This window comes from Amblyomma maculatum, chromosome 6 (assembly GCF_055883805.1).
Source record: "Amblyomma maculatum isolate TAMU_Amacu chromosome 6, ASM5588380v1, whole genome shotgun sequence".
In the NCBI taxonomy this organism is placed as follows: domain Eukaryota; kingdom Metazoa; phylum Arthropoda; class Arachnida; order Ixodida; family Ixodidae; genus Amblyomma; species Amblyomma maculatum.
Genome location: NC_139349.1, coordinates 7,477,934 through 7,504,666, shown reverse-complemented (window position 1 = coordinate 7,504,666; position 26,733 = coordinate 7,477,934). Strand labels below are relative to the sequence as shown.

General features: G+C 44.9%; 1 protein-coding gene across 1 annotated transcript in view; it reads right to left on the bottom strand.

The window, feature by feature from the left end:
- Positions 1-18,611: 18,611 nt before the first annotated feature.
- Positions 18,612-26,733, bottom strand: part of LOC146185004 (cell adhesion molecule Dscam2-like) — a 134,550-nt gene continuing 126,428 nt past the window's right edge. The window contains exons 13-15 of the mRNA XM_084605956.1: positions 25,956-26,119; positions 23,810-24,034; positions 18,612-23,339 (exon numbers count right to left, since the gene is read on the bottom strand). Of these exons, the coding sequence (XP_084462082.1) occupies positions 23,176-23,339; positions 23,810-24,034; positions 25,956-26,119 (553 nt within the window). The 3' untranslated portion in view covers positions 18,612-23,175. The remainder of the gene's footprint in view (positions 23,340-23,809; positions 24,035-25,955; positions 26,120-26,733) is intronic.

Sequence of the window (26,733 nt, the reverse complement as noted above, 5' to 3'; positions counted from 1 at the left end):
CAGAGACTACTTTGACGCGCCGTTGACATGACATGACATGACAAGAAGAATAAGATTGGGATGGAGCGCATTTGGCAAGCACTCGCAGATTATGACTAGCAGCTTACCGGTATCGCTCAAGAGGAAAGTATACAACAGTTGCATCTTGCCTGTACTCACCTATGGGGCTGAAACGTGGAGGCTAACCAAGAGAGTTCTACTTAAGTTGAGGACAACCCAGAGGGCTATGGAACGAAAAATGGTAGGGGTAACATTAAGAGATAGAAAGCGTGCAGAGTGGGTCAGAGAAATAACTCAAGTTACCGACATTCTAGTGGAAATTAAGAAGAAGAAATGGACATGGGCAGGACATGTAGTGCGAAGAGAGGATAACCGATGGTCGCTGAGGGTAACAAACTGGATTCCAAGGGAAGGAAAGCGTAGCAGGGGGCGGCAGAAAGTTAGGTGGGCGGATGAGATTAAGAAGTTCGCAGGGGTCAAGTGGATGCAGCTAGCACAGAACCGGGTTAAGTTGAGAAATATGGGAGAGGCCTTCGCCCTGCAGTGGGTATAATCAGGCTGATGATGATGATGATGATGACATGACGCTAGACACCAGCTGTGTGAGATTGTCTGTATTCTCTCCGGGTCAACTTCTCTGCCCGTTCCTTCATGATGTTGTAGTAAAGGTTGTTTCGTTACGTTAGAAGACGCCTCGTCTTTGCTGGGACCGTTGATGCCGTCCGTCGAGCCACGGAGCCGCCAGGCCAACGCTACCGAGGGGCCGCGCGCCGCATGTAATAACAACTGCTGGCAGCGGTACGATACCACAGGCGCGCGACCAGAACCTAATAGTTCCAAGCACTGACAGCGAAATGACCGATAAACACCGCACGCTGTCGCCACTTCCCGAGGTAGACGCCGCGGTATGGCTTTGTCCGAATATTGCGGGTCGCAAGGTAGATCCCGGAGTGTGCAAATGTTCGCCGCCAGGTCGCACCCCAATTTTCCCAGCCGGTGAGTCAGAAGCCCTTCTTACGTACCTTCTCCTCCCAAGGAAAACCTTGTTGATGTTTTATAGCTAGCCGATCATGATCTGTATTATTTGTAAGTGCAATAACACGGAAATTTGAGCTAGTTGGTTCATCTTAATTACTTTCACCAGCGCTGCGACAGGAGACAGGCAACAAGAAGAGACGTCCCTTCTCGTCTCTTCTTGTTCCCTGTCTCCTGTCGCAGCGCTGCTAAAAGTGATGAAAATTGCAAGTGCAATAAATAGCATTCGAGTGTTCACACTGTGCCCTCCCTCCGTGGGTCGCTAGAGAGGACGCATGCATCCGCGGAGTCGGATTGGAAGCGGGGAGGAGGGCTGCCCCTCGCCACAATTATGAAATCATGAATTCTTATTTACACCATTTATTTGCAGTAAACAGTTTCCTACCAATTTAATCACCCGGATTCTACTTCCCCTTTCTCACGAATAAAGCTTAGTACCAGCACCAATTAACAAAGCTTACTCAACTTCCTTCCTAAGAAAGGAGTTAGTGCGACTACGTTTGGCTCAAGGTTTCGCTGCTTCTAGCCATCTGCAGCGCTTGGCTTGCCTCCATTCGGATGGATGTCCAGTTGGCCGTGGACAGAAAAGCTCGCGATCATCGTTATAAGCGCCAGAGTGATGTGCTATAAATAAAGTTGCTCTCTCATCAATTTTTTCGAAAGTGCCCGAAAGGGAGGCCCACGCAAAAGAATATGAGGAAGCGTTTTGGCCGTACTCGAAACTGTCGCTTGCCATGGAAAAATGGAGAGTCAAGTGATCGACATCGAAAAGGAAACATATGGAAAGCACGCATGGACAAAAAAAACAAACAAATAAGCATGAGGACTGTGAGCACCCGGCAGTCAGCAAAACTCCCACAGTAACGTGTACACTGGGACGCGACCTAGCTTTGCCGCAGTAACCGGTCGCGCTACAGTGAAAACTCCTTCTGGTCGCTACTGATTCCGACTGAATTACTTTTTTTATATTTTTATTATTTTTTTTGCAGTGCTTCGATATCTAATGTAAACTGCTGTTCCTTTCCGAGGCTGTTGAACATTACCTTAGTCTTCTGCAAATTGATTTTCAAGCCTACCTTTCTACTTTTCCTGTCTAGGTCACCAATCATTATTTGCAGTTCATCCCCCGAGTTGCTTAGCAAGGCAATGTAATCAGCAAATCGCAGATTACTGAGGTATTCTCCATCTACTCTTATCCCTAACTGCTCCCATTCCAAGTCTCTGAATACTTCTTCTAAGCAAGCTGTGAATAGTACTGGGGAGATCGTGTCGCCTTGCCTAACACCTTTCTTTATAGAAATTTTGTTGCTTCTTTATGCAGAACTAAGGTTGCTGTGCACCCTCTATATATATCTTCCAGCACTTTCACGTACGGCTCGTCTACACCCTGATTTCGCAATTCCTGTATGACCGCCGAGGTTTCTACTGAGTCAAATGCTTTTTCGTAATCAATGAATGCTATGTATAAGGGCTTGGTTATATTCCGAGCATTTTTCTATCACCATTTTTCTTCTACCATTTTTCTATATAATCGATGGTAGAGTACCGTTTCCGAAAACCTGCTTGATCTTTTGCTTGGTTGCAGTCTAAAGTTGCCCTTCTTCCATTAACGATTACCTTGGTAAATACCCCGCCGGGTGGCGCAGTGGTTACGGCGCTCAACTACTGTTCCCAAGGACGCGGGATCGAATCCCGGCCTCGGCGGCTGCTTTTCAATGGAGACGAAAAGCAAGGCGCCCGTGTGCTGTGCGATGTCAGTGCACGTTAAAGAACCCCAGGTGGTCGAAATTTCCGGAGCCCTCCACTACGGCGTCCCTCATAGCCGGAGTCGCTTTGGGACGTTAAACCCCAAAACCCAACCCAACCTCATACGTAACAGACAGTAAGCTGATTGGTCTAACTTTTCAAGTCCTTAGCGTCCCCTTTCTTTTGAATTAAGATAATGTTTGCGTTCTTCCATGGTTCCGGTATCATCTATGACACCAAACATTGCGTATACAGGGTGGCCAGTTTTTCCAGCACAATATAGCCGCAAAACCTTCAAAACTATATTTGTTGTTTTTTAACAGCCGCCGGCATAAAGGCTTATCACTCTGATTCTGGATCGTGTATCAGTTCCGTAATCTTTGTTTGTTAATGCTCGATGTCGCTAGTCACACCTTTATCAGTTTCGTTGTAGCGCAAGATGCACCGAGATCTGTCTCGAAGATTCTGGCCACTCGTGTGTCTTTCCACAATGTTCCAGCCCGTGCTGGTAGCTGTTTGCGACGTTATCTAGATTGTTCTGAGCAGCCTTTAAATTGAGCGTTGACGAGTGTGACGGGCATTCTTTGTTCGACCATCGACCAGCACGTTTGTTGCTATCGCCGCCGCCGAGTTGCTTAGATCTTTTGAGGGCGCAAGTCAGCCCAATAAAGAGGTAATTTCAGTACCATCAAGCCTGTGTCTTCTTTTGGTGTCAACGGACTTGTCACCACTACGTGACAATATCCCCCCCGTCCTTCAACAAATCGATAATTACCTGATCCCCTCCATCTGCTTTCCCCCTTTTCATAGTTTCTAATGCTTTCTTAATTTCGTCCTTCGTCACTGGCGGAACGTCTGGCTTCATTTCCTTACCGCCAATCTCATTATTGTCGCGAATTTGTTGGCTGCTGTGGAGATCAGTATAGAATTCCTCGGCTACCTTGACTATCTTGTCCATATTCGTGATGACTTTGCCTGACATAAGGCATTTCCCTTAGCGCTTACATCTGATTTTTCCCGATGCCCAATTTCTTCTTCATCGCTTTAAGGCTTCCCCCTTTTTTACAGCATGCTCAATTTTTTCCATGTTATACTTCCTTATATCGGCCACCTTGCGCTTATTGATTAGCTTTGATATCTCTGCCAATTCTCTCTGACGGGTTTACGTTAGATAGCGAAGCACCGGAAGTAGTAGGCGAATATATCTATTTAGGACAGGTAGTAACCGCAGATTCAGACCATGAAAGGGAAATAACAAGGAGAATAAGACTGGGATGGAGCACATTTGGCAAGCACTCGCAGATTATGACTAGCAGCTTACCGGTGTCGCTCAAGAGGAAAGTATACAACAGTTGCATCTTACCTGTACTCACCTATGGGGCTGAAACGTGGAGGCTAACCAAGAGAGTTCTACTTAAGTTGAGGACAACGCAGAGGGCTATGGAAAGAAAAATGGTAGGGATAACGTTAAGAGATAGTAAACGTGCAGAGTGGGTCAGATAAATAACTCAAGTCGCTGACATTCTAATGTAAATCAAGAAGAAGAAATGGGCACGGGCAGGACATGTAGCGCGAAGAAAGGATAACCAATGGTCGCTCAGGGCAACAAACTGGATTCCAAGGAAAGGAAAGCGTAGCAGGGGCGGCAGAAAATTAGGTGGGCGGATGAGATTAAGAAGTTCGCAGGGGTCAAGTGGATGCAGCTCGCACAGGATCGGGTTAATTGAAGGAATATGCAGTGGGTATAGTCAGGCTGGGGATGATGATGACGATCACTTTTTTTTGTTGGGGAGGGGGGGGGGGGGCTTTTTTTTTTTTTTTTGTAAGAGATAAAAACTACAGGGCTCTCGATCTGAATCGGCTTCTGGTAGTAGTATGCTGAGTCACCAGGAGAGACAGTGCCATGCTGATGAAAACGCAGCCGTAATTTTCCAAGGGCATTTCCTGCGAGCTTGCGGTTCGGTCGAGTGCCGCTCTTTACGTGAGCTGTTTTCGTATGAATAGCCGGCAAATGCCGCCCTGTCGCGACAGCGAGAGGTGGTGCGATTGCGTGACGAACACAGTCGCTTGTACGAGCCACCTCTGATCCCCATAAAGAAAGTTTTGGAAATAGGTGCTGTCGCAAGGAGGCAACCACCCCCCGTGACACATCTCCTGAAGCAAAACATAATGATAGAACGTCACTGCGAATGCGCGATATTCCTGAAGTTTTGACCTACGACTTTGCGCTCAACGAAAACTTCGGGATACATGGCGGTGTCGTTCAAGGAGAAATTAAACCTCATGAACAACATGCTGATGAACGTCGATATCGCTTACCCCCCCCCCCCCCCCCCCCCCTCTTTTTCTTTTTTTTTATTGTGCCTTGTAGCTTCATTCAGACTCGCGGTGACCATCCCTAGCAAGGGTACTTAAGACGCCGTCGGCACCATTCTCAGCGATATAGTCACTCGACGTTGAATTCGCGGCAAATGAATAACGCACGAATGCAGACAATTAGGGAGCCACAATTGTATTTATTCTACAGAGATCCCTGTAGACTCAGGCTCTGCCTCTTTGACATGCGTAATACCCTTATGTAATACCCCGAAAGGGGTCTTTAAGGTAATAAAATGAAATGAAAATGAAAGGGTCTTGACACGTTCTACCTTCCACGTTTTCAACAGACATCAGTCCTGAAATAAGTGGTGTGTGGGGTTCTCTTCTTCCGACGAGCTACGCGGGGCGCCGAAGTGCGAGTATCCGGCAGTTTCGACCATCAGGGGTTCTTACTAAAACATGGATCGACATCGCACAGTGCACGAGCACCTTGCGTGAGTCCCCTCCATCTAAACGCGGTCGGCCAGGATATCCCGTGTCTTTAGCTTAGCAGTCGAGCACCGAAATCACTGATACACCGCGGAGGGATACATCGGCCCTCACACTACCTTTATTAAAGCGGAGTATAGCAGAAAATAAAAGTGCGAAGATAGATCGGGAAAGAGGCCCACAGTATGAGTCAAAGAAATGATCTGAGGCGTCGATGAGAGGAATGCACCCTACCTGTGACGGAAAGAAATAACGCGTAGCAGACAACAGAAATTAGTTTATGAAGATTGGAACATCTCATTCGGCTGTGCCCTGCTTTCTGGCTGTGCTGCCTACAATCATCGGCTTCTACTCCTGCTTGAACGTTAAGCCTATATGGCCTTGTCTTATATCGCCTTATCTTGTGGCGATGACTTGCTTTTTTTTAGGCTCGCGCCCTACCTTTCGACTTTCGGGTTCATCAGCTTGCGGTTCAGACCACTGTAAACTCTACGGTCAAGCTCTATCGTGTTCACAAACAATTTTATTTTCTTCGCCGCATTTAATTTACCGCATTTATTGGTCTTGCTACGAAAGACCGCAGATTGCATGCGTTCAGTCATTTCTGTCTCCGTTGCTAGTGCACGGATGTGTGTTGTTTTTCTCCATGTAGACCCCCACCTACCTCAGTTTAATTTGAATGAAGATGACATACTTGGCATCTTACGTGGTCACTTGGAGAAATTTCGGTCACAGAACGTAATTGGTACTGATAATGTCCAGCGTGAGAAAAAAGTAGGGGTAGGCATTTTAAGGCGAAAGACTTTTATTGCTCATGACTCGCCGGTGTTTCCGTCCGTGCGTCCGCGAGAAGTGTCCCATTACTTCGCGAGACACCGCGGGATTCCACTTGTGAGTCATCTTGATGACGTCATCAGAAAAACAAATACCCTGTCTCCACTGGGAATTGAACCTCTATCCCTAGGATCCCCAGCCGAGCGCTTTGACCAACTGCGCCACGAACGGGGTCGTGAAACGCACATCACAATTCTCCATGGTCTACCATGAGGATGATAGAAGCGGGATTCTGCGAATGACAGATACGGCGCCTTTCCTTTATTGTAAACCAGTTATAGAACGCTGGAGATGCATTCAACGGAACGCTGCTTCTGTTCGACAAAGGGCGCGCGATGTACTGCGTGCAGCATAAACACTCCGGCTTTCGCATTTCTGCACTGCAGATTCTGCAGTGCTCTCGGAATTTTTTCCCTTCTTAGCTAGATTGGACTCTCTTTCTTCGCATGCGTGATCACACTCCAAATTTTATGGCGGGACTTTTTACTATTGTACATTAACCATTCGGAGCGTGCGTCGTTGGTTGGTAGCACTTTTATTTCCATCGGTAATGGGCGTCCTCCTTTCCGCAACGTCATTGTGGTGATGGATACTCTTTCAGTTCATACTGTCTTAATTGACATCTAGTGGATCTACTTTGCGTCGACAGTTCTTCTCTTTACCTCACTCCCTCTCATATACGTGAAATAAACTTGTGTGGGTTCCTTGGCACTGTATGACTTCAACGAATGAGTCGTTCCAACGTCGTCTTCCTTGGGAGGGCCTATCACTTTCCTTTGTGGTGGGTTGGAGTACAAGCTTCAAGCTATTTCTTTTTCTGAAGCACTCGAACTCGTCCGTCTTAATAAGAAAGCAAAGGAGCCGCCGGGGTGGCGCAGTGGTTACGGCGCTCGACTACTGTTCCCAAGGACGCGGGATCGCATCCCGACCTCGGCGGCCGCTTTTCGATGGAGGTGAAAAGCAAGGCGTCCGTGTGCTGTGCGATACCAGTGCACGTTAAAGAACCCCAGGTGATCGAAATTTCCGGAGTCTTCCACTACGGCGTCTCTCATAGCCTGAGTTGCTTTGGGACGTTAAACCCCACAAACAGAACCAGAAAGCGAAGGAAACTGAACGTCGGTTTATTTGCATATTACGCGGCCTCCTGTATCTTCGGGCGCAACAAATCCATTTGACCGCCCTCAGCGTTTACACGCCGTATCCTGCTCGCTTTGCTAACAGTGACTGTCATGCTGCCAGTTATCGGAATCAAAGGTGTCGGATAAACTAAACTTTCTTGGCTTCAATCCTGACGTCTAGTGGCGCCCTGTAAATGATAAGTGGGCATCCCTGCCGGATTGCAATTCGTGATCCCCGAAATGAATTTTAGTACAAAAATATGTTTCGCAGTTAGTTTCTTTGGGAAGAAATCAGCACAAATAAAAAAAAGTAGGTCGTTTGGTCCTGCAGGCCTCATGCTGCATATATTCTTCCGAGGACTCTTGTCACGCGCTTTCCTGGTGCCGGTTTTTTTTTTTTTTTTATTATTGAATAACTTTATTTGATGAGGGTATTCTTCGCGGTTGCTTCTTTTGTGGAGCCTTCAGCACTGGTCGGTGTCCTTATTACAGGGCTCCACTTGCTTCCGCCGCCCGTAGAGCACGCTGTATCAAACCTCGTTGGTCTTCACAGAGGCCGCTGGCCAGCATTGCATGCATTGCTCCGCACTGGGGTCTTGTATGACGTTTACCACGTCAATCGTTTGGCCCGCCCATGTTATATGATGCATCATGGGTCTTCCCCCACACCACGGGCATACGTCCGGATATGCCGTGGGATTAATAATCTTTCGTACGTACAGATTCGGTGCCATATACCCGCCTCTTCTTTGTTGAGATCTTTATGTGGTGGCGGGTATCTACGTCTCGCCCCCCTATAATATGCAAGTATCTCCGAGTACTCGCAAGGCACCGGCGTAGGTTCGTCGAGATCGGATGGTCCGGGAGCTCGGCACCGTACATATCCTCGAACTACCCGATCAGCCTCTTGATTCCCCTCCATTCCTGCGTGTCCCGGCACCCATATAATAATGTGCTGTAAAGGTCTGATTGCCAGAGTACCGATTTCCGATTGCGAAATGAGCATCCGTGGAAAGTAGATTGCTGTTGTATATGTTAAATTATTCGAATCAAGACATATTCTAAGGAGATGACTGCTGAGTTTACCTTTTATTTATTTATTTATTTATTTATTTATTTATTTATTTATTTATTTATTTATTTATTTATTTATTTATTTATTTATTTTATTTATTTATTTATTTATTTATTTATTTATTTATTTATATACCTACAGATCCCGTTGAGGGCATCTTAACCACCAAGGTTTTCCAGTCATCGGGCAAGGCGCCGATATCCATTGATTTTGAAAGAGTGTTACTGTTGTTACTGTGTTACAGTTGCTTTTGCGCTTCATGACTAGTGATATCACCCAAGTTACGATATTGCGAGATAAATTTATGATTATATATGAATACTGCTCACGTGACCATTACTAGTTACGTAACTGTCACAAGCTGTCTCACATATAGAGCGGAAGTTACGGGATCTTCTGCCTCACATACAGAGCGGAACTTACGTGATCTCCCCGCTCCTCCGAGCATGATCTCGCGGCTGCTCACTCTGGGGAAGTGTCTTATTTTTCACCGAACCCACGATCAACTCATCGTTTCTCCCTGGTCTTGTAAGGCCGCCGCTATCGGTCAACTCTGCGACTATACAACGCCTCATCGAACAAGAAAGTCGTGACAATTCCTTTTTGCCACAGACTTTCGATTAATTAAATATTGTTTTCGCCTTTGTTTAAACCTTGATCTGGCTTAGTATTTTACGCTACGTTTTCTGTGTAACTCTTGCCCTATACTTACTATATCTGGAATACCTGCTTCGTTATTTTTATAGTCTTTTCTTATCGCACTGTTTTGTTCATTGTCGGGTGTTTTTCATCTTGTAACTTACCGAGCGTCTTTTATCTTTATTGTTATGTAGCGCAATTTGGACTACTAGCTATAAATATCCGATTGTTTGCAAAAGAGATGGACTTTCTTGAACTTATTTCTCAATCACACCCCGACACGCGTACTTCACGGGTTGACCAGCCTAACATTTAACTGTGTCTTTAAACCTCATTGAGGGACGACGGGTAACCGTAAAGGGGATCACGCGTCTCTGTTGACCGTAAAGGCGGGGGTTTGTGACAGTAACCGTGCTTCGCAAACGTGAAAAACAAAAACAGCGTCTAGTTTTTAAAGCCCAAAGAGCGACAGTGAAAGTGCGAAGTTGCGTCAACTGCAGTACCCTCGATGCTGACCAGCGCCGGCAAGCGCCATCAAACGCAACGCCGTCGTACGGCCGCGCCCCTGCTCCCGCAGCTTTTGGACCAGCCTGGTTATTTTTGGCAAAGACCGTACGTAATATCTGATAGCATCTTTATCATTCGCCAACGGCAATTGTGAAAGTGCGGTAGCGCGTCAGCCTTTCCACCATCCCTGCCTTTATGATACACCCATTACTAATCGTATGCCGCTAGCAACAAAGCCCAGCTTCGCACGCGGGCCGATGAAATTACTGGAACGTGCTTGTTGTGCGCCAGAAGGCTAGCTAACGAATGCTGACGCGAATAAATGAGAAACCAGGTACTGGTGAAACTGCAGCTCTCCCAATCTTATGAAACAGGGTGGTGCCAACGCCGTACGTGGATGCATGCCACACGAGCCCTATTTCTTTCGTTGGGTATTAATTAGCATATAAAGGCCTTTCCTTCAGTTAGCCATGTTTTACTTGCCAGAAACGCCTGCTCTGGCTCATATGATCACTTAAAGCCTTTTCCATAGTTTACATTGTGGTACAATGGCCTTAACCTTGCGTACCCCCATGTTGAGAACAAACTTTCCGTAAAAGTTAATCTACCCCAGGTAGACTCACAACTCATTCTTTGGCGACGGAGACTCCATTATAGCTTTCACTTTTTTATCCGACATGCGTATACCCTTTTGGTCGAGAACATGCCCCAAGTGCGAGACAGACGTATGAAAGAACTAGCACTTTTCTTTCTTCAATCGTATGCCTCCGTCCTGTAACCGGGACAGCACACTTTCCGCTTTATGGAAACGCTCGTCAAATGTAGCACCCATACACTCGTCCAGATGGCACGCTACACGATCCTGACCTTTCAACACATCCATGACTGCCTGAAAGATCGCAAGTGCACTAGTAATGCCAACCCCAAATGTCTGTAGACCATGACTAGCGACTGCACCTGCGGATGCAATTCGAGTAGTAGACGGACCAAGCCGCCGTAAAATATTTGCATTCCGAAATCCTCCACGACGGGAAATTATCCGTTCTAAGCCACAGATTTAGCATCACTTTGAAGTGAGCACATATACTCTTGCCAGGTTGTTCGGTTTAGGCACGACCACTGGTGGTGTCGCCCAGTCACTCTGTTTAACAAGTATACTAACAACCCTGTCTTCACAAGATTCTGCAATTTTGATGTCGCTGCTTCCCTAAGGGCAAATGACACCGATCGCGCTTTACAAAATACGGGTGTACTAAGCTCTTTCAGCATTAATTGAATTGCGCCATATTCTTGATTAGGTTCTGGGTGGGCACAAATACCTAAACGTATTTTTCAAGCTACGCCGCCACTTTGTCCAGGGGCCCCATTTTCGACACACATGCCGCCGTTCGGTGTCAGTTTCTCTGATCGGTTGTCAAAAAGTCACGTGTGTCAAATTTGTGGGGCGAAATTGCGGTCTGTCGAAATGGCTTTTTGCGGTGACGTAGAGATGACGTGAGCGTGAAAACGGATTTTTAGCAGCGCTATTCATGATGTCTGGTTGGTATATATAAGTAATTGTGGAGGGAAAACGAAGGTGTAGACGGTATACAGGAATGCACTTACGCTTGTATTACGAACGGGGTGAAATGAACTGCCCACTGTCAAGAGCAGCCTCCTAAAATATGATTAGTTGACGTTGTGTAGTGGGAAATACATCATGCATAAACATCATATGATGATGTCAAAATGACGTTTCATTACGTAAAGGATGACCAGAGTTGGGCGCCACATTTCGGACTACTTGAGTTGTATTGACATCTTGCATGGAAGAAGGAAAAAACTTAGGAAAGGCCCTGACGTCACTTTTTTGAAGCCGGCATGGCCGCGCGACCGGACCATGGACCGAACGCTGCAACGTCTCTCCTCCTCCTTTACCCTCCGCATTTTCTTTCTCCGCGACGCTCACGTACCTCGGGCCCTTAGCAACGCTGTTGCTAGTGGCCCGAGTTTTCATAGCAACAGCGATGTCGTTGCTAATGGCCAGACTTGGCTAATCCTAAATTTTGACGTCACTTCCGCCACACTTTCTCCAATGCATTCGGAATGGCAAGGGCCTCTCCCGCCGTGGGCCTCTCCTTAGTTGTTTCCTTCCTCCATCATGACTTGAGACGACCGCGTAAAAAAAAAAAAAAAAAAAAAAAAAAATAAGCTGAGACATCTTGTTGCAATTGCAGAAAGCACTCAAACGACGTCATAAGGGTACTTTTCAGCTACGCAACCTTTTAGAGGATTAATAATGAAGACGCAAATTTACAGCCGCACGCGGGTCTATAGCTGCCCTCCCGTAGCAAATGGTTTGCCCTCATCATGGAGGAAGGAAAGAAGTTAGGAGAGGTCCTGACGTCATTATTTTGAAGCCGGCGCGGCCGCGCAGCGACCGGACGCTGCAACTGCAACGTCTCTCCTCCTCCTTTACCCTCCGCATTTTCTTTCTCCGCGACGCTCACGTACCTTGGGCCCTTGGCAACGCTGTTGCTAGTGGCCCGAGTTTTCATAGCAACAGCGTCACCGTTGTTAATGGCCAGACTTGGCTAACCCTATAAATTTTGACGTCACTTCCGCCACGCTTTCTCCATTGCACTAATAATGGCAAGGGCCTCTCCTAAGTTGTTTCCTTCCTGCATGGCCCTCATAGAGGAACCATCGATCCTCGCCATTGCTGCCAAGCGCAGTAACGGCGGCCTGCCAACTCCAGCGGTTGATCTGCGCGAGACAAGATATGTCAGAGAGTACTGCGGTGCGGTGGCTTTTCAGGAACTTTGCGTGACAGGCAGCGAGGGATCACCAAAGACTGCCTTCAGCGTTGGCCCCAACACTGCTTTTGTCTAGCACTATATGCACTAACTGTAATGTTAATTAACTGAAAGCCTGTACGATGAAAAAAAAGTTAGCAAAAATACCGACAGCTAGTTTAATACAGGAATGTATGTTCCGTGTACATGACATATGTTTGCGTGTCACATGTGATGTGTTTCATGTAAAGTTTCGTTTTGATGTGCATGCAGGCTCACCATTTGCTTATTTTCTAAAAAAGTACTCCAGAGAACGTTATGACGATATGCTCTAATTATATGATGATGTTAATTGAGATTTTGTGTTGATTGCTTTTTTATTACAGCCAGAAAATAATCGCTTTTATTTATTTATTTATTTATTTATTTATTTATTTATTTATTTATTTATTTATTTATTTATTTATTTATTTATTTATTTATTTATTTATGGCGCTGAGTTTGCCACACGGCATAAAAGGTGGTGGTAGAGTCGTAGAGTCACAGAAATGTGTGGAGTGCAGCCATGTGCAAGAAGTCACATAAACTGCGTGCATAAATGTTGTTTGTTAATGAGTGTCATTAGTCGATGAAAGTCCAGCATTTTGTAGAATGGTCTTGCGCATATGCGAAGTTCCTGGGCATGTCCACATTAGATGCCGGACAGTGGTGTCGCAAGCGGGCTTTTCGCAGTGTGGGCATTTGTCGGGAACTGGAATTGTAGGACTTAGCCACTGGTGTCGAACGGCGGGTGTAATGGCCACTCCGACTCTCAGCCGTCTCAGAGATACCTCCTCCACCCTTGTTAGATTGGGGGGAAGGGGGTACGTACACGGGGGAATTAGAGCACGTGTACGCTGCCTGCCCGGCACACCGGGCAGGTACAGTAGTCGGTATACTCCGGCACCCGGGTACTCCGGCACAGTAGTCGGGCGTCTTACTACTGCACCACCACGGCGGGGCAAACTGAATGTTCTAATAATGCAATTTTTATGTCCCAAAACGTTAGGCAACATTCAGGACACACATAACACTTTTATAACATTATTCTAATGTTCGGTGCTACCTGGGCTGGGAGCCAGATTTTGGGGCCGGCCTACCTAAATTTAGAAGCCACCAATTGTTACTACTTAAATTAGGCTACCCAACAATGTTGGTCGAACTCGGGCGAGGTCAAATTGCGGAGGTCCATGGGCCAAATTTTGGCGTGGCTCACCTGAATTCAGAGGTCACCTTTGCGTAATCTATACTGAAATTAGTTTAAATGCCAATTTGGTCAAATTCGCACGAAGTTCAATAGCGGTCCATTGGGCCAAATTTTGGGACTGGTGGGCCATATATTGAGCCATGGTGGGCAGGTTTTGTAGTCATGGCTTACCTAAATTTAGAAATCACCAATTGGTCCTACTCAAATTAGGCTACTAACCACCAATTTTTGTTAGGTGAAATGTCAGGAATTCATGGGGTCAATTTTATTGGGGCTCACCTTAATTTGAAAGTCACCATTGATTCGTTTATTCTAAAATTAGGTTAAGCACTAATTTTGGTCAAATTCGGACGAAACAAAATTTCAAGGGTCCAGTGGGTCAAATTTTAGGGATGGCCCGCCACCTAAATTAAGAAGTCACCACTGATCTGTTTTACACCGTTTTTGGTTAAATTCGAATAAGGCCTATTTGGGGGTCTAGTGGGCTAAATTTCGGAGCTGCCTTATTAAACTTGGAACTCACCAGGTGGGGAACTTTCGTCAAATTTGGACGAGGTAAAATTTGGGTGGTCCATGGTGGTCAAATTTTGGGGTGGCCCACCTAAATTTGGAGGTCATTGAGCTGTCACTTCTGAAATTAGGTTCAACATCAGTTTTAGTCATATTCGGACAAAGTAAAATTTCTGGAGTCCAGAGGCCGGGGGCAAAATTTTAGGGATGGCCCATGTACCTAAATAGGAAAGTCACGTCTGAGTTTTTCGAAGTAAAACTAGGTTGTACATCAAATTTTTGGTCAAATTCAGATGAGGTCAAATTTCGGGGATCCTAGGGCTAAATTTAGTGGTAGCCGACTTAAGTTTGGATGTCACCATTGAGCTTTACATGCTCTACTTAGGTTAAACACCAATTTAGGTGAAATTTGGACGAGACATTTTAGGGGTCTAGAGATGCTAATTTTAGGATCGCGGACAGACACTAATTTCTGTGCACACGTTCTGTGGACGCTTTTTTTTTCTTCTTTTTTTTTTTTTTTGCGGATTGAGCCTATTAATGCTGAATCATTAAAATCGCGGTTAATACAGGTAGCACAATGCGAGCATGTCTGATGAAATCGAGCGCACTTGCAGCCCTGGTGGCGATCAGAAATGAGCTCACCCCTTCGTTCGCGCATCGTCTTGCGCGGCAAAGCTGTTTGACATGGGTTGACATGTTCTACAAAATTCACCGCCGAAAGAGCGTTTTTTAACTGCACACCTAACCCAAATCCCACCCGGGAGGACTGGGTGGCGACCTTACTTGCCTGCTTTTGCTTGAGTTTTCACAGAGTTTAATTCTAGGTCCTCAATTCAAGTACTGACGCGCATATCACGAAACAATTATTCGTTTGGTGCCACCCACAGCTCTCTGACTACTGGTTCGCCCGCCGCGGCCACTGAACATCGCACCTCACAACGGTTTCGAGGAAAAAAAGGTCGTCTGTACGAATCCATTGCACATGTGAGAATTCAGCTCGAAAAACAGTTCTGTGTGCCATACGGTGCCAATTCGTTTGACACGACTCAGAACTGTGTGCCTCAAACGTGCGGACTACAATTCTGCCACCAATGGTGATTGTAAGTGGCGACACACACGCACCCATGGCCGATAATATGCTCTTAACCGCGAGTAGTAGTTTTCAGGTGACATGGCCTGGCACTGATGGGTGGGCCGATCTCGTGATGTCACGAGACCATATGAAATGGCAGACCTTACTGAAGATAACCCTCTGGCCACTTTGGATCCCGGCTTGGACCGGCGACCCGCTACAAAGGGCATAGCCACCATCACCATCACTATCAGTGAGCTACCAGTGAGTGCCTCCTTGAGTTCTCCAGGAAGCACAGCTTGGACACGCTACGCCACCGTGCGCTACGCCTATAGGTCACACAGGCACGTTCGTAAGGCTTTGTTAAAGCTGGCCTTTAATCTACATCGGGTTGTCGTTTACATAATGCGGAACGGATCAGTGATTAAGCACGGGGTAGAAACTCGTCCAGCGCGTCTACTTGCAGCAGCAATGGCAAATTATAGGCAGAAAGGTGCATTAAAGGGAGCTGAATAGAGCTTTCTTGCATACGCGCGCAATGTATGCGACCTCGCTCGTGAATATCTAAAGTCACAGAAGCGATAAGAAAGTTCGTAAAAAGACAACGTTTGCACATACACGTTGCACGTTTGCACATTTATACAAAATTTGCACGTGAACTGAATCTGTTCTAAAAATGAGGCGACATTCGTGAAAACGCAGCATATAAATACATACATGAATCACGTACGGGCGAAAGGTCACTGTGTGCAAATCGCCTTAGCTCGTCCACTGTCTCCAAAGGCTTACCGGCTTTCCTGCGTGTCGAACTGAGTTGTAACCGAACAAACTGCAGAAGAAACGACGCATAAGCGCTACCGTCCAAAGCTAAGCGCTGCCCTTCAGTGACTCACAGGAATCTTAAAAGGTGCGCATGCCGGCGCATTACGAGATAGGTAAAGATTTCGAACGTCACGGGCACAAAACCAAACACTGCTGTAGCTGCCGTGGCACTGACAGGATGAAATCACGAGCACGTGAAGTAACAACACAACAAAGCGACCGGAAACGCAAAGTCTACGCACCGATGGCAAAGCGGCTGGCGGAACTCCCGAAACACACATACCGTTCAAATGACGCCGGCGATAAAGTGCACTATAATTCTAGTTCACTTTACCAGCGACGCGCGATGCAACGGTCGCGGGGTAGACAAGAAAGGGAAAAGAGATGGATAGATCGAGAGAAAAGAAGCGGAGGCTTCCCTCTACCTCGCACCTACAATTATCCAGGATGGAAGTGGGCCGCGCTTTTCTCCCCGTGGCTTAAGCTCGCTGCAAAATGCATGTACGCAAACGAGGATCCGCACGGTTAGCTTTAGCGCCACCCAAATTGTTATTATGATGAGACATTGCACGCATGCCCTCTCTGACCAAGCCTCGGCTTGCGTACTTGAGGCTCCCCTCTACCCTTGTTCAGTGCCTCTTTCATGCTGTGTAGCCATCTCCTCTCTCTCGTTCTACCCCGAAGCCTAAACGAGAAGTGCATAGTGTCATGTGAACGAAAATCTCAATTTTTATTTTAAAATTATTGTTCAGGAACCGATCTTGCCGACCATAAGTCACTCAACCCGTGTGCCAAAATCATTAGTAAAAATCGTGCCAAAGCTTTTTCTGAAAAATGCACAGTCCTGCAGAACAGCCACGAAGGCCTGCATTGGGTTAACCATACAGACGAGCTCCTCGCGCGGCTGCTATTTCCTACCAAATTTGGTATGCTGGAAGGCAGCGTTCATATGCTCACATTACATCTGGGCGTTGGCACCTATTCAGTGTGGCTTTTGCCTTTATCCTAACCTGACGGGTGCAAATAGGCCTGCCCTAAAACGCATACTGCGGCTAACACCTTTAAACATCTTTGCATTTTGGGCTCCCTGGACACTGCCAAGTGTACTTCAGTGAACAGTCATGTGCACCTCGCGCAAGCACCGTGGAAGCTGAAGCGAAACTGGTTTCTGACTGTCCAGAGAGGAGGAATTTCGACAACTCTCTCGCCAGATGCAAAGGGAAAAGCAAGCATGGCGATATCTGCACAGCACAGGTTATTACTGCTATTGTAGGATACATGTTAAAAATAAAGGAACAGTAGTCTCTAACCATGGGCTATATGTTACGCGGCTGGTCTATTACTCTGCTGAAGACTAGACGGAATTAGTTATTTGACCATACCAAACAAGCCATGCAGAGGCATCAAAATGCTTGAGCTTGTTAGGTCTGATGACAACAGGTGCTAAATATGCCAATGTTATGAGATGCAACTCCCTTCCCTCGCACTTCTTGCTTGGCACGCAATCATAATAAAGGCCTGGTTAATGCTTTCAGACATTTTCTTGCATCTTGCGCCTCCCAAATTTCAATTGTGTCCTCTTTACTACCATCCACATCTTTTCAGTATAACTCTAAAACCGGAAAAGTTTGTGTTCTATATAGCGTCCACATATATCCACATTGGTGGCCATCTGCACATCCCAGCAAAGCGAAGTGTGGCCCAGAGGGACGATGAGGATCTTATAAAAAAAGATATGTTAACTGTGGAGGACTTCTGTATGTCACAGCTAAAACAGAAAGGTCGCCGTGCGCTAATCAACTCATTCACTTTAACGCGGCTAACTTTAAACCCGCAGTTGTCATTCTGACATGCCAACGAAAGCACTGAAGACAAGTCCCGGAACTCGTGCTAGCTTCATTTTATGCTACTCTGATTGCCTGCCACCGAGAAGTTGTGAACTGGATTGCTTCCATTTTGAAATTCATTAAAAATTTATTGCTATACTAATGCAAATGTTGATGCAAAAACTCATCAAGAGTTTTATGATTCCAGTCTGATGCAAGAAATGAACAGATGTTGCCTTTGAGATTAATTTTTTATTACTGATCATGATTCTATCATTACGATATTAGAAGTTCAATGTACATTTTTTTAAGGGCTAGCATTGAGATGTGTTTCTGTGTAGGTACATTGCAGTGAAGCATTGCAGTGATTAGCTTTGTGCTAAAGTGTGCCGCCAGAGTTGCAAGCGACAATTTGCTTGAAATTTGAGTTCTTGAAGTAATATGTATTACTTCGTAAAATGGCATATAGGTGCCATTTACAGAATTAGCACACATTTTCAGTTATCAGTCTCCATGACGTATCCATTAAGAGGTTAAGACTGAGTCAGCGTACATGATTTATGTTCTAAGGACTCAGGATGGGTGCACCCATATGTATGACACCAGCAGTGTTAAGTTTCACAAAGCATGACATGTTTATTTACAGTGAAAATACATAACGTTGTGGGAACATCACAACAGCAGCTGCAAGGGACAAAGGCACTTTAATACAAACCATTCTGGTTGTTTGCGTTTTTCAACACATGGCAAGATTAGCAGGTTGAAGGGCAAATGCCTAGATTTTAATGGGCAACATTGGATTTGTGATACCACAAATATTTTCTGCATGTCGATACCCATTCCCAGCTTCCTCAACAATATTATTTAGGCTTGCATTTGGTCATTTAGGACCTTCCACTATTGGAGTCATGATTTATAGTTATTATTTCAGTCATTGGTTGTATTCAAGAAGTCTTCCAATGATATTTTTCCGCACACATTTTGTGTCTTATACACAAGTAAGTATGAGAACTGTACCTAAAATTTCAAAACCGTAGATGCTCAACATGTTACATCAGATACACACTCTAGCAAGGTCATCAAGAGACACAGATGTGTTTGTAATATGTACAAAAGTAAAAGAAGGAACACAAGAGTAATATATGCACTAGCCTTGTCGATCTAATAGCTAGTAACTGTAATGATGTACAGCTGACAAGGATTTGAACGTTACCAAGGAACCTAACAGCACGAGCTGAAAGACCATCACAGTGTTACAACAGTGCTAAAGCAATAGGCAAGTGCTGAGGCTCTGTTCACTGAGTACCAGAGCACCTGGCAGGCTTACACTGGAAACAGAAGATGCTTGGAAGTGAAGCCTACTCCTGAGCATACTGTCAGTTCTACCTCGGTGAAGTCCAAATTATGACCAGTAGTACCTTTAGGTGTGACTCAACATGATTAAAAACCACTCAAAAAGAAACAAAAATGAATGAACACAGTGTACATTGCAAACAAAGAGAGCGACAACATCCTTAATTTAGCAAGAAGTCTGGCATTATGAAGCCAGGATAGCTCCAATATACAGTCAAAACTCGATTTAACGAAACCCGATTTAACGAAAATCTCGATTTAACGAAGGTATCCTAATTCCCCCTCAGACGCCCATAGGGTTCAATGCTTTGACTAACCCGAAATAACGAAACCAATTCCGTGATTTGTCCCGATTTAACGAACCTTTTTCGAGAAATAAAGGTGAAAAGGTGTTAATTTTTGGTCTATTTTGTAGACAGCACCCCAAAATTTATTGATTGCGAGTCAGCGGTAACAGAGCGGAGCATCTTCATCCCGTCGCTTTTTTCAAACTGCGCGCGGCGCCGGTCGTGGTGTTGGCGCTACCCACTCGAAAGTAGCGCGGGGGGTCATGACGATGATCATACGGACCCCCAAAGATTGCGCTAGTTGTATGATTACCAACTTTGGCGCCAATTTGTCATTAGCTGTGTGGCTTGCCGTCCCGTCGGCGGTATTTAGGGGAGATTGTTGCGCCGCTAGCCGAACCGTCCTTTGGGTCGGTGCTACCGGCGTGAATTCGTCACGCGCGAGTGCGACGAAAAGTGAAAATGGTACGTGCTAACCGATACAACCGCGATAAGCTGGTACGGTTTATGCGGATGCAAAATGCATTATGTTCAATGGGTGCTCAGTCGGGGACTTGACTTTACTACTTTTAAAACGGGTACGTTTTAACGAGGTTTTACTGTAATCGAATGTGCTGAATTATGTGCCCAAGAAATGCCTCATTCAATTTAACGAAGTTCTCGATTTAACGAAATAATTCACGGCTCCCCTCAACTTCGTTAAATCGAGTTTTAACTGTACTTAGATAGAGCTTGTTGATACATACAAAGCTTGGTAGGCAGAATGAGTCTGCCCATGTACTAGGCCAATTCCAAGCTATAATTTTGCGCAAAATCAAGGAGGCTGTTCTAAATGCATGTAATGCATGGAAAGTCCCAGTATGCTTCCGAATTTCATGAGGGTCAGCCGGGGAGCTCTTGAAGCATGCAATTGCAGGTTAAGTAGTTCTCCAGTTCTAATGCATATTCTTTAAGAATGCTGCAAGGGGCTGATGAATTACAGGAAGGCAGCATGAGAGAAAATGTTAAGCCATACTTTCATAAGGGCACGAGTTTCTGTCTGTCAGGAGCCTTCACGGGTAACTGACATCTTTACACACACAAAGAACATAAAGTGATTCTCAGCTGGCAAGACTGGTAGCAGTCCATTTAAAACCTTGTGCATTGACAAGAATGTGCACTTTGAGATCTTTTTGCTACAGTCTCGCTTTAATTATCTGCAATAAATCTTTTCTGCACCTTTAAAACATGAAAAAATTTATATAATCTGTATGCACAAGTGCCTGCAGAAGTTTTCAGAGCATGAGAGCCAAGGAAAAGCTCCATTTCTTGGCAGTGTAAGCATGCAGTCTGGAAACAAAATGGGTTCTGCATATTCCCCTGCACATTCTTCCCGCTGCACCAATTAATGTCTAGCAGTGCCTCCGGGCAACAAAGAAATGCAGATTTTCATAGCTTCTGCATTCCAAAAATATCTCTGGGCACCTGAACATGCAAGAACCTGGCATAGCCGTCAGCTCAACTGCAAATTGTTTCGAAATTTGGATCTAACTGACTGAAAAAGTCACCACAGTTGTTGCAGGATTTGATAAAAACAAAAATCAGACAGCCAAATGAAGTTTGCAACAATTTTACAGCATGAACCACTGTTTTTTTCTACTGGGAAGCCTCTTTGCATAAAGAATGAATGAATTATCAGTGAGTATGGCAACAAATGAGAGCCCAACCTGTACAACGCACCTCTATGATTTTGTTACTTGCAAGATGAATGTACAATCTAACATTGTGTCATGCCATGAAAAGCACGAGTATTAAGACGCAATGTTCTAGCCAGTTAGTTCATAATGATGGCAATAAAATAAACAAACCAGAAGCTTTAAATACAGCCGCTTAGCAAACAAGAAAATGACAATGGTAAACACTAATGTTTCAGCTGCGGACAAAAGGTGAGCAGCAAGTGATTAAAAGTCTGGTGATTCGTCAAATGGCCCCTCAAAAACAATTCCTGAAATGAAAACTTTTTTGAGCAAGCAAAACAATGTAGCGGCCTTGGTGTACATTTTTTTCTCACAATAACAAGGAAATGATAAACCTTCTGCTTCATTAATTCAAAAAACAAACAAATGGCAGAATGGTAATGATTGCTTTCAACCTATCAAAAATCTTACAAGTCTGAGCTGCTCACAAGTTTTACACCCACAGCAACGGTGAATGCATTAACAGTCTTTCAGCCTTCAAAGACCACTACACACAAGCTGATAAAAATATAGAGCAGTCAATGTTTGGCCCCCCCAAAAATGTGCTCAAGAAGCACTGCCGCATATCTCTGTTAATACGGCACCCCAGATATAATTATAAGGAAAGTCATTCAGAAAGGAAAGCAGAAGTATTCAGAAGGCACCACTAACACTCTCTTTGAACAAAGGTTCCAGGAGCATGGAAGGTGCCGAAAAGATTAAAACCACATTATTGCAGACATGACGGGCCTTGTGGACGCCTGCTGTGCTCCCGCACACAAAGACCACTTGAAATAGCACATGTAGCACGCAAATATAAAACAAGTCACTCAGAGTAAAAAAAACTAGGAAAACAGAGGTTGTCAGAAGGCACATATAATGTGGACATTGAGCGCAAAGATAAGGAACACAGAAAGTGCCATGAGAATTAGCACTAGTGTATTGCAGACAAGATGGTCCCTCCCTGTGCTCTTGCGCTCAAAGAGCATTTGAAGCAGGCACATGCGGATCATTAAATACCATTATAAAACAAAACTGACTGAGTGTCAAAAAACTAGCGAAACAGAAGTCATCGAAAGGCACAAATAATGTCACATTGAGCAGAGCTGCAAGGAGAACAAAATGTGCAGGGAGAATTTAAGTCAATGCATTGTAGATAAGACAGGCTTTGTTGAATTCCTGTGCTCCTGCACTCAGAAAAAATAAAAAATAAAAACTCTTGAACCAGCACAAAGACAATGGATCCTTCAAACTCAACAACTGCAAACATAGTACTGAGAGTGAGTTGAGCACACCACACACAAATAAATTCCATTCAAGGGCAAAGAGAGCTACTGTGTCCTGTGCTGCTCTCTGCGCAGTTCATGGCTAACAATTAAAATGGCTGCCCTCACGCAGAATCAGCCAAACTAGTCCTGAACCTTGCAATTCACACATTGCTTGCACTTGAGTCTTCTTGGCGGCTGGTAACGTGGAAATGTTGAGGCATGACGAACATCTTCTGAGCTGCTTTCCAGACATGCTGAGAGCATGAGTGTCACCTGACTGCCCCGTGGACACATGTGGCTCCAGTATGGCCACCTTGGCACTTGAAGCAGTCTCACTGCTGGCCAGCAGTTTTTTTCACACAGCCACATACGCCCATGCACGCACACACACGCACACACATACTAGAGAGTTTTCGAGGCACATCAAGTCCAAAGTCAGCCAAGGCATCAGCCACCACGCTCCACTGATCTGTATGCTTCCTCGTGTCAGCACATGCTCAGCTGCAACAAGAATGTTCTTTTGCGCAGCGCAGATCCTCACACAATTATTTCCCTCACAATGCGTCGGTTCCTAGAGTTCGGAGTGGAGTAACCAGATTCGAGGCTTTCGTCGAATGAGAGAGAGATCTGTGGGTTTTTGTCTTCATCACCCATTGTAGCATAGGGGTCAGGAAGGCCACTGACGTCATAGTATGGCGAGTCTGGAAAACAAACCCAAAAGGTAAGTGTCAATAAAAAAAAAGTGACTTCAAACTTTGACGCAGAGAAACCAGCTCAGACTTTGCAAGTATGTGTAGCTTGTTACTTAAGCAGCAGCCTTACTTCAAAAAGACTGGCGGAAGGAGATATGCATGCTCAATCCTTTAATTCAGTGGCTTACTGATGAGCAGTTCCTATAACAGGAGACCTGCAAACTGCAATAGAATTAAAAGGTGGAGATGGCAGTCCCCTACCACTTCGCCTGGCGAGAAATTTGACATAGGAAAGCCACACTGAATCCCTTTTTTATCAAGAATAAATCTAAGAATGTGATGGTTCATATGTTCATGACCCCCTCTGCCACGTAACTGCCCCTTCCAGGAATGACCTATAGATACACCTCTGCCTGCAACCAACAAAGTTTTCCTTTCTATCACATTCAACGCTAGAAATGGAGAATCTGGAAACTCACGAAGGTGCTCCCTGTTCTTGAGGTTCATGACATCCTCATTGAGACCCTGATAATCATCAGGGTAGTAGTACCCAGATGGCAGGCGGGCATCATAGGGCTGGTACGAAGCCTCTGGTGGGGTGGACATCTCTCCTTGGCCTCCTTTCACCCAGAGGTCTCCAGCACCATCACTGCCATTGCCACTGTGCACGCCATCCAACATGTCTGCAGATCCATAAAGCATACCTGCAAAAAAAGCACGCTTTTGAGCACAATGGACAACACTTCTAGAGCAAGTCAAACTTGTTTCAATATGAAGCTGCTGGAGTTTCTTTGTCATTTGGATCTCTGATGGGCCCCTCGGCAAATTTAACCATTGTTGTAACGGTATTTCACGCTAAACTTCGCGGGTATTTACGCTGTTTAGTGGTCAAAAATGTTGTATTGCGGGAGGCGGGATTTTCAGTGATATTTAGGTCTTGTTGGCGGTTTTGGAAGGTCCGTCAATTTTTGTTAAAATGGTGTAAGTTCTTCAAAATTATATTCACTTCTGCACCAGAACATCGCTGTGCATGCGAAATCACAGATGTCAAGGTGGTGGATATTAAAAATATACCCAATATGCCCTTTAAAAAACACCCTTTGTGTAGCTTTTTGTAGCCATGGGTGCCCCCTATGGAATTCAGGAGGGCCGCGAGAAAAAAATTTATGCCATTCAATTGCAATTAAAGAAGCCTACTCTTGTCAGCTGGAACAGTCGTAAGAGCACAGCTACATTTCTGAGATGCAGAGTAAGCCGATGCTGCTGACAAAATCCTTTGTGCGAGCTGGCTGAGTTTCCTCTAGCCATGCTAATGCTACTTTAGTGGTATGCACACATTCAACGCATGTTCAGTCAACTAAACATTACCAAATGTAAACAGGGAACCTTGTGTGAAGAGAGGGCTATTTTAATTAATCGAGCCGGACTGTCAATGCACTGAGAATGCTGCTCAAACTACTAACTGCTCGCAAATGTAATCCAGAATACCGGCATAATATGAAGGTATACATTGGCAGTAGTGTCGGGATCCTGCCAAGAAGCGGTGGTGCGAGCGAATAGTAGCCCGCAGAATGCTTAGCAAACCAAAATGAAGCAGTGTCGTTTTGCAACCGAAAGTGCCTTCAATCAGCAGTCTGCAGTTTGGGAAGGAAGAAGTGCTTTTGCAACTAATTTAAATGTACAGAAGGAAGACAGGATATTTCTGAAAATTATTGTATTCGTAGTTTGCAGTTACTAGTCAAAAATAAAAAGTGCTTTCCATAATCTATTATATACATACAAGTAATTATATGGTTTGCAACAAAAGAAAATAAAATGCGTAAAACATAGTTTTTTATGCAAATTAATGGATTTGGCAGTTTTTAGTGGGTTTTAGGGCTACCTGTTGCAGGTTTTGTATTTTTAACTTGGCAGCACTAAATGTAGCATAGCAGCTGACATCGTTTTCATTGAGGATAATAGCAACAATGCACCAAGATGTGCACATAAAGAAGCATTTAATCAGGCGGTTGTAGACGGCACATTCTTGCCTTTCTCCTTCCTCCCAGACACAGTCTTATCAGCAAACTCCCTCCCTCCGCCAATAACAAAAATTGATGGGCATGCCACTGGTGGTGGTAGTGCCTATGACTACTTCCCAACTGCACCAAATTCATGAATGAGTTACGGTTGTGCGACACTGACCAATATACTTTGTGTCATGCAGAGTTGTACCTAATATGAACCAAGAATATGAGATCAAACAAATAATACATTTTAAGCTCGCACTTTTCTAGTGCACGAAACTTCACTGCCATTAGCAGAGGCTTTGTTAATGGATGAAGTGAGCAGTACAACTGCTAACTGGACTTAGGGCAGATACAGCTAGAATCAAACACAGTACAAGCATGCCATATGGTGACAAAATATTCATGAGCGAAGTTCAGTATGCCACAGAAAAGCAGAGCTTGAAAAACAAGGAAGTGGCAAACAATGCATTTTTAGTAAGAACACTGAAGTGGGAGATCTCAATCTGAGCATGAATGCTAAAATAAAGCAGGCATAGCTCTATGTATAAATGCATAAGGATATATTTTATCGCAAGGTAAAGAACACTGCAAGCCTTCGAAAAATTTGCTCACTAACCATTGGAGGCCATCTGGCTTCCAGCGTGTCCATTGGCCATGTGAGGGGAGCTACCAATGCTGCCAGCATAGATGGTGTGCTTGCTCATGTCGTCAACATTTGTGTCCAGGCCCTTGCCCACTTCATCGTGGTAATAAGGGCCACTAATCACCTTTGGCCTGGCACTGCAACAAACAAACAACTACTTGTAAGAACAGCTTTAGATCCCGGAAGCATTGAAGGTAGCCAAAATCTCTTTAGATTGGTGCGCAACAACCTTGTTCGGAGGAAGATGACCTGGCCAGTAATATCAACTGTGCCTTTGTTTGGTGCACTGTTTTTAGAGGTAGAAACTACTCTTGCATATTAAAGCGCAAACTGTACCCAAAATTTCTCAATGGGAGTTACGAATGAGAAAAGGTTGAACAATATGCCTTTAAACAAAATGTCACAACCACAATTCATACTGCATGCATTTACATAAGCTATGTAGCACAAAGCCCTCTCTATGGCCACACTGCCTCACCCAAAACAAATAATCAGAGGAGTAAATATTAAAAAAACTAAACAAATAATTAGATATATTATGAGTGCAGTAACAAGCCATAGATGTTTAGTAGTATGAACATCACACTATATATAGAACACAATGTTGATGTTCAAATGCATACACTATGAGACACAAACATTTAGAGGTCGTTCCTCCAACATTCAGATGCCAGTGGTAACACAAGAATACATTTGTGTGGATATCTACACCACATTAGTCAATGTGTGCCCCAAGAGGTACCATCAACAC